This window comes from Guillardia theta, assembly GCF_000315625.1.
Source record: "Guillardia theta CCMP2712 unplaced genomic scaffold GUITHscaffold_83, whole genome shotgun sequence".
Taxonomy (NCBI): Eukaryota; class Cryptophyceae; order Pyrenomonadales; family Geminigeraceae; genus Guillardia; species Guillardia theta.
This window is the reverse complement of record NW_005434591.1, coordinates 151585-159699: the sequence shown is the minus strand read 5'-3', so window position 1 is coordinate 159699 and position 8115 is coordinate 151585. Positions and strand designations below refer to the sequence as shown.

Below are 8115 nucleotides of genomic sequence, written 5' to 3'. Positions count from 1 at the left end.
CTTTTTCTCCGGGCAAAATCCGTTCCCACCATCCCTGCGATGTCTTCGGGTCGGAATGCCCCTGCCGCAGAGCCCATCCCTGCGATGTCTTCAGGTCGAAATTCTCCTGCCACCAACGACAAGGAACCATCTCTTCGTCAACTTTTTGCTTTACTCCTGCAACAGAACGCAGATGCCCAGCAACGTCAAGAAGCACTTGAACGCAAGCTGGATCGTCAATTTGAGCAATCTCAGGAATTCAATGATCGTCTACTTGCTCAATCCTACGAACTTCAAGACCGTCTGGTTTCCGCCCTTTCAACCTCTGTGGCAGCAATCCAGCGCTTGAAGCCCCTCCCAGCACCGTCTAGCGCGCAGACGTCTCCGCGCATGGCGAGTTCTCCCTCCCGGTTGTGTATACAACAGAGTGGGAGAGCTTGGTGAGGGTAGCGGAGACGGGAGAGTCGAGGTTGACGAGCATCTGCTCGACGAGGAAGTTGGCGACCTCCTGCTTGATCTCCTCGCCGTGCTTCTCTTCGAGCCTGTGGGCGAGGATGGCGAAGCCCTTGAGCTTGTTCTTGGTCGACTGGTCGTGGATCTGAAGACGCTTGTAGTAGCCCTTACTTGCGGCGATGTAATCAGCGAGCGCTGGGGAGGTGAGATGAGGGGAGGGGCGACGTCTGGAGGGGCAGGAGGAGGGGCTCAGTGCCTGACGACTTCCAAGTCGAGCGGCACAGGGAGCTCTGTATGCGTGAGTAGCCGAGGCGATGCAAGCGAGGAGGAGGAGGAGGGAGGGAGGCCTAAGCATGAGCACAGCGGAGAAGGAGGACATATACAGCTTATATGGAGGAGGAAAAGGAGGAGGTGGAGAAGGTGAGCGTGGGAGGACCTCAGGACTCGGCCGGTTAAGGAGAAAGGGAGGAGCAGTTCGATCAATAAAAAATGTTGACCAACTACTGGCAACTTTAGTACAGACCTCGTCGCCGTAGTAAAGATACTCACCATTGTTGGAAGACAACTTCCAGGGTGGGGTTGGAAACAGGGTGGAAACCGGGGGCTGGGGAGAGGTGGGGTACAGGGTGTGCAGTGGGGATGAGGGTCAACCGGTGACTGTCAAGTTGACTTCCACGTAACTTGAAGCATTCTCAGGCTAGCCTAGTAGGAGAGTGACTGCCAGCTAGTACTAGTAACGCTGACTCGCCCAAGTTCAACTGCAAGATCAACCGGAGGCTTGATGGCCTGGACGACTCCTGGCACGGGAGGGGCACGTGATGACCGTTGCCGTACTGTACGGTAGTAAGGAGCCGCATCATTGACTCAGAGGGCCGGGCCGGGCCCGCCCGGGCGGCGGCCCGGCGGGACGCCCGTCGGAGGTGAAGCCAAGTTTGGCGAGCTTCATTTGTATTTTCGAAAAAACATGCATGGAGATGTGGAGGTTGGAGGGGAGGGAGGGCAGAGAGCGAGAAAGCATAGGAGGAGCGAAGTAGTTGAAGATGTTTCGGTGGGCCAAGAACGCAGGAGACAGCATGCCATGACGGAGGATGTGACGTAGTTGAAAGTGTGCGGGAAAGGAAGAGCATAGATTGGATCAGTTTGTGGAGCATGAGGCGTTGAGCGGATGGTTAAGCGCAAGCAGGGAAGGAGCAATGGGGCATTCATAGATGGGAGGATGCGTTCTACTTTGAAAGGAGGATGCGGTCTACTTTGAACAAGGTGACGTGGAATGATCAGGATGGCCGTGGCATTGGCAGCGCTGGACCCCAGGGCTCAGGATCCCTTCACTGATGGTAACAGCTCGCTCGTAAGGTTCGCACTCAATAGGATGCAGGAGCCTCTCGCTGGAACGCAGCGTACGCCAAAGGTTTCTTAAGGGACCCAGAAGTCCAGGTAGAGATGCGACTGGTTGAGCACGCGGTAGAGGAGGAGGAAACCGCTTGCATCCTGCCAGACTGGAAGCGAAGTTACACGTCCCGACATGCGATCCCATGCAGCGACGATGCGATGAGAGGAGGGGGCTTGTTGGGAACAGACTGCCATTTTACTGGCTGCGATGGAGGCAGTGAAGAGGAGGAGTTGACCTCGGGCTCTGTCATGAGGAGACTTCGCGCATGCCTGGGGATGAGAGAAGAAGATCAAGTCGCAGAGGAAGCTGAGAGGATGCTCAAGGTGTGGATGGAGACAAGTAGTGGTTTGGAGGAACATGTTTCCAGGCGGCAGCTCCGAAGCAAGTTGGATCAAAACACCGAAGTTTTGCGCAATCAGTCCCGTTGTGCTTCGTTCCAGGTCCAGAACATGATACCTGTACGAGAAGGACGCTCGCAGAGGAAAAACCGCGGATCCTCTAGTTTCTCTCATTCCCCTCCTTCTCCTCCTTCAAACAACCACATTCCGACGACGATTCAGCCATCTCAAGCACTGCAAGGTTGATCGTCCTTGTTCTACCACTTGAGAAGCAAACTTGGTTTGATATCTCCCTTTCCCAGAACTTCGAACAAGATTGAGATGCCGGAGAGTTTGCAAAACAGAATCGAAGAAGAAAGTGGAGAGCGTGATGTTCCCTCATCGTCCGACCGCTCCATCCTCTTGCACATCAGGATCGGCCAGACTGTCTCATGTTCACATGTACACCAGTACAGTGAAGCAAGACAACTGTGAGTTGAGGTTGGATCTGTCCACCAAGACTGCAGTCGCTCCTACAAGTTTTTCAGCCACTTCAGCGTCTAGTGGAGCAGATGAATCGTCGCACGATCCGAGCGGGAGATTGCTGGTAAGCTCCGAGCACAGACAAAGTCCAGCACCCCCACACCATCCCCGGGAGCCTCGTTCCGAGAGGCTGTGGAGTCTGAAGCAGCGAGCACAGGAGGAGGAGGAGAGAGGTGCTCCAAGATTTACCCTGAGGGACTCGAACGTGATGACGTGTCGCAGTCGTAGCAGAGAGAAGCTCGAGGCTCAGGTCGCAGACTCTCCGAGGATGGTGAGAGCGGGTGAAGACAAGCACTGTACTCTCTGTTGATGCGATCGCAGGTTGCAGTACGCGCGCAGGAGGACGATGATGTCGTTAAGACTGTCTCGCTGCCTGCAGACCAGGAAAGTGGCAGCAATGAGGAGGATCTTCTGCGATCTTCGAGAGGCACAGAGGAGGATGCTTGCGCTGTCGAGAGCCAAAGTGACGGGTTGGCATTGCTGGTTGTCGGCAGGATCGAAGGCAGAAACTCTCGTGATGTGCAGGAGCTCTAGGCGATGGATGAAGCATGCTGTGTTGAACAAGGTGACTGAAGAACCGCACGAGGGATGTGGCGATCTGACGGGGAGATTGATAGAACTTGCTACAGAGAGCATGGCGTGAAGAGAAGTTCGAGAGATTGTTGATGTCGATGTCGGACAAGCGAGAAAACAAACAATGGCAGGAGGATGGAGAGGAGGAGGAGGAGGAGGAGGAGGAGGAGGAGGAGGAGGAGGAGGAGGAGGAGGAGGAGGAGGAGGAGGAGGAGATAGACAAGCGCGTTTGAGCATGGCGCAACGTAGCAGGTGAAAGTGCGATGGACGAGGAGGAGGTGGGTAAAATGTAGCAGATCCTTCACTTACGATGTCGAGCTTGCATCTCTACCACGTCAACGATCGCCATGACTTGAACTTCCCAGGATGACATGGCATGTCGGATGCTGCCAACGAATCTTGATGAGGTGAGGGAACGTCGTCCTCACAAGCTTCCAATCAGCTTACAACTCTGCCTGTTAGTCCATCGGCCGCTGCCATGCGGAGCATTCCGCGTGGAGAAAGGAGATGAAACAGAGGCTTGCAGATCTGTGAAGGAGCATCGAAAGTTCTGTGGATAACGGGCCGTGATGGTGTGTTTGTGTCTTCGAGAGTGTTTATCAACAAGAAAGCAAGGTCTTACAGTATCACCTTACAGCACAGCTGCAGGTTCGCTGTGAATCATAATTCCACAACACATGAATGTCATTTCCCCCTCCTCCTTCATCCCCATCGTCTGTTCCTTCCCTGGTCTCTTCAACCTTCCCTGCAAGCTATTCCAACAACAAACATGACAGACCTACCTCTTTCAGATCTTCCTTCCTGGCCTTGTCACTCCTCTACCTCACCTTCCTCCCTTTTCTTTCTCCTCTCCTCGGCACCACACACAAAGGCACCTTACCATCTTCTTCGCGTTGAGTCCCTCATTCTCCTTCGCTCATTCTCCTTCGCCTCACGAGCTGTAATTGATTCTCTCCCTTTATCTCCTTCCACATACCATCTTCCTGCCTTTCTCCTCCCTCTCCTTCTCTCTGATTTTTTCAGATACTTGCTCCTCCCTCTTGCATTTCCTCCCTCCCCTGCTCTGCTCTCCTCCTCCTCTGCTCTCCTCCTCTGCTCTGCTCTGCTCTGCTCTGCTCTGCTCTGCTCTGCTCTGCTCTGCTCTGCTCTGCTCTGCTCTGCTCTGCTCTGCTCTGCTCTGCTCTGCTACTCTGCTCTGCTCTGCTCTGCTCTGCTCCTCCTCTGTTCCTCCTCTGCTCCTCCTCCCCTCCTCTCCTCTCCACCCTTCTCCCCTCGTCCTCTTTGCGCCCCTTTGCAACTTGGCTGTAAATTTAAAGCGCTGTTGCTTCTTTTCACCAGAGGGTCTTTTACCTACCAGTACACTACCTCAAATATTTCATATGTCTCTCCCAATATATTTTTCATATCCACTTACCTTAACCCTCCAAGCCCCCTCCTTCCAGTTATCAAGGCGCTTGCACCCCAGTCGGCCTCCAACGGTGGCCATTACATGCAGCGTCTGCTAGCGGTAGCGATGCTGCTGCGAGCCATAGCAGCTCATCCTCCTCTCTCCTCCTCTCCCTCCTCCTCCCTCCTCCCTTCCTCCTCCCTCCCCTCCTCCCGGCTCAACCCCGCTTCTTCCCAGCCGGCTCCATCGCAGCTTTCTGCGTCTCCCTCCTCAGGGTCGCTTGCTTTTGCCGTGCTGCCATCGGCGCGTTCTCCGCTCACCTTCTCTGCTTCTTCTCCTCTTCCTGCTATCCGTAGCAACTTCCACAACCTCGCTAACTCCCAATGGCGGTTCCAGTCCTCTCTTCGCCTGCGCGCAGCGAAGCCGTACAGGACCGTGCTGCCCTCCTTGAGGGGTCCTGCCTCCTCCACCCCGCTGCGCATGGCGGCGTCCTCTGCCGTTGCCACCGAGCAGCCTGTGGAGAAGTTCCGCAAGGACTACAAGGAGCCTGACTACTGGGTGAGGAACGTCGACCTCCTCATCCAGATCCACGATGGGCAGACGACCGTGCGTGGGAAGCTATCGGCGGAGAGAAGGAAGGGGGCGCAGGAGTCCGCCACCCTCCGCCTGGATGCAGAGGACGTTGAGGTAGTATCTGTGCTCCTCAACGGCAAGGAGCTCTCGTCCTCGGACTATCACTTCCCTGAGAAGGATGTGCTTGAGATCAAGTGCGGGCTGCCTGACAAGTTCGAGCTAGAGACTGTGGTCAAGATCAAGCCGGAGGACAACACTCAGCTTTCGGGCCTCTATAAGTCTTCCAGCATGTACTGCACGCAGTGCGAAGCTGAGGGCTTCCGCCGCATCACCCCGATGCTCGACCGCCCTGACGTCATGGCCAAGTACAAGGTGAGGATCGAGGCGGATCAGAAGTCCTGCCCGGTCCTCCTGTCCAACGGGAACCTGGTGAGCAAGGGGGAGATGGGCGAGGGAAGGCACTTCGCCGAATGGGAGGATCCGTTCCCGAAGCCCTCCTACCTGTTCGCCGTCGTTGCCGGGGACCTCGGCTCGATCAAGGACACCTTCACCACCCGGTCGGGCAGGAAGGTGGCGCTGGAGATCTTCAGCGAGCACGCGAACGTGGACCAGCTGGACTGGGCGATGCAAAGCCTCAAGGACTCGATGAAGTGGGACGAGGAGAGGTTCGGGCTCGAGTACGACCTTGACATCTACAACATCGTTGCCGTCAACGACTTCAACATGGGCGCTATGGAGAACAAGGGGCTCAACGTGTTCAATACCGCTTGCGTGCTCGCCAAGCCGTCGACTGCGACAGACAGCGACTACGAGAGAGTCCAGGGAGTGATCGCGCACGAGTACTTCCACAACTGGACTGGCAACCGCGTCACCTGCCGTGACTGGTTCCAGCTGACGCTGAAGGAGGGTCTGACGGTATTCAGGGATCAGCAGTTCAGTGCTGACATGACCTCCGAGGCCGTCAAGAGGATCGAGGACGTTCGCATCCTCCGCGCTGCGCAGTTCCCGCAGGACGACAGCCCCATGGCGGTGAGGGATGGAGGGAGGAGACGTGCTGTACTCGATGATTCTGTGCACTCTTTTGTGTTTATTTCCTCTTCCCTTCCTCTTTCACTGTCTTCACTTGCCCCTTATGTGCCCCTCCTCCAGCTTCCCTGTGACGCTCTGCCCAGCATCCCATCCGCCCGGAGAGCTACATCGCTATGGACAACTTCTACACGGCCACCGTCTACAACAAGGGAGCGGAGGTGATCGGCATGTACCAAACGCTCTTGGGCAAGGAAGGCTTCCGCAAGGGCATGGACCTCTACTTCAAGCGCCATGATGGCACTGCAGTTACCTGCGACGACTTCCGTGCCGCCATGGCTGACGCCAACGGCGTTGACCTCGAGCAATTCGAGCGCTGGTACACCCAGGCAGGGACGCCGACGGTGGAGGCCAAGGCCTCCTACTCGGCAGACAAGCAGCGCTTCGAGCTGGTTCTCTCCCAGTCCTGCGGCCCCTCCCCTGGGCAGCCGACAAAGCAGCCCTACCACATCCCCGTGCGCGTCGGCCTCATCGGCAAGGACGGGAAGGACCTCGTCCCCGAGCGGGTGCTAGAGCTCAAGGAGGCGTCGCAAACGTTCGTGTTCGAGGGCGTGAAGGAGGAGCCGGTCGTGTCGCTCCTCCGTGGCTTCAGCGCTCCTGTCAACGTGAAGTTGCCTCGCAGCGACGAGGAGCTCGCGTTCCTCATGGCCAACGACCAGGACTCGTTCAACAGGTGGGAGGCAGGGCAGGAACTCTTCACTCGCTCCATCCTCGCCAACGTCAAGGCCTTCCAGGACGGCAAGGACATGGAGCTGCCGCAGGTCATCGTGGACGCAGCCAAGAGGACGCTCCTCCTCGAGGACATCGACAAGTCGCTGCAGGCCTACGCGCTCACGCTCCCCTCCCTCCTCACGCTCGGAGCGAAGATGGACGTCATTGACCCCGACGCCCTGGTGGCTGCCTGCAAGTTCGTCAAGGAGAGCATGGCCAAGAAACTCCGAGCGGAGTTCGAGACAGCGTACAAGTCGAACCAGCTGCCTTCCGAGCCCTTCCGCAACGACGCAGACGCTGTGGGTAGGAGGAGGATCAAGAACGTCTGCCTGGACTACCTCATGGCGCTCAAGGAGGACAAGTACACGAAGCTCTGCCTTGACCAGGCGCTGCAGTCCACCGCTATGACTGACCTGGTGGCCGCCACGTCACTCCTGGCCGGCAGCTCCGACGAGGCGGCAAGGAAGCAGGCATTGGAGAACTTCTACGAGAAGCATGCCAAGGGCAACGACCTCATCCTCTGCAAGTGGTTCACCATGCAGGCCATGGCGGACGTGACCACGTCCCTGAGCGACGTTGGAGCGCTCCTGCAGCATCCTGACTTCTCGCTCAAGAACCCCAACAAGTGCCGATCCGTCATCGGAGCCTTCGCAGGCAACATGAAGCACTTCCATGCCGCCGACGGCTCCGGCTACCGCTGGCTGACCGATCGCATCCTCGACATCGATAAGATGAACCCTCAGATGTCTGCTCGCCTCGTCTCCTCCTTCTCCACCTTCCGCCGCTACGACCAGAAGCGCCAGGCGCTTATCAAGGCTGAGCTCGAGAGACTCATCGCTACCTCGGGGTTGAGCAGAGACGCATACGAGATTGCTTCCAAGAGCTTGAAGGCGTGAAGGCAGCAGCAGGATAGTAGCTGAGCAAGCCATGGTTTCGTAAGCTCGCAAAGATAAAACATTTTGCACTAGCACAGGGTCTAAAGGATGAATCTCCGGCACTCTGGGGAGTGACAGTGGCAGAGCAGCGAAGGCTTCTCCGGGTCCTTCACCTTCCACTCGTAGTCGTACGTGAGCTCCGTACCCTGCGCCTCCGTTAGCTCAGCA

General features: G+C 56.9%; 3 protein-coding genes across 3 annotated transcripts; 2 read left to right on the top strand and 1 right to left on the bottom strand.

Annotated features, from left to right (window-relative positions):
• Positions 1–346: 346 nt before the first annotated feature.
• Positions 347–787, bottom strand: GUITHDRAFT_115323 (hypothetical protein; the record flags this gene model as incomplete). The annotated part of the gene is made up of 1 exon (XM_005825471.1): positions 347–787. The coding sequence occupies one exon, from the start codon at positions 785–787 to the stop codon at positions 347–349; it is 441 nt and encodes a 146-aa protein (XP_005825528.1).
• Positions 788–1702: 915 nt separating this feature from the next.
• GUITHDRAFT_115322 (hypothetical protein) lies at positions 1703–3325 on the top strand (the record flags this gene model as incomplete). The annotated part of the gene is made up of 8 exons (XM_005825470.1): positions 1703–1766; positions 1808–2280; positions 2325–2401; positions 2463–2527; positions 2574–2630; positions 2688–2855; positions 2905–2953; positions 3004–3325. The coding sequence occupies 8 exons, from the start codon at positions 1703–1705 to the stop codon at positions 3323–3325; spliced, it is 1275 nt and encodes a 424-aa protein (XP_005825527.1).
• A 1797-nt stretch (positions 3326–5122) lies between these two features.
• On the top strand, positions 5123–7908 carry GUITHDRAFT_77119 (hypothetical protein; the record flags this gene model as incomplete). Its single annotated transcript, XM_005825469.1, has 2 exons — positions 5123–6244; positions 6388–7908. 2 exons carry the CDS (start codon positions 5123–5125, stop codon positions 7906–7908), a joined length of 2643 nt encoding a protein of 880 aa, XP_005825526.1.
• Positions 7909–8115: the final 207 nt, after the last annotated feature.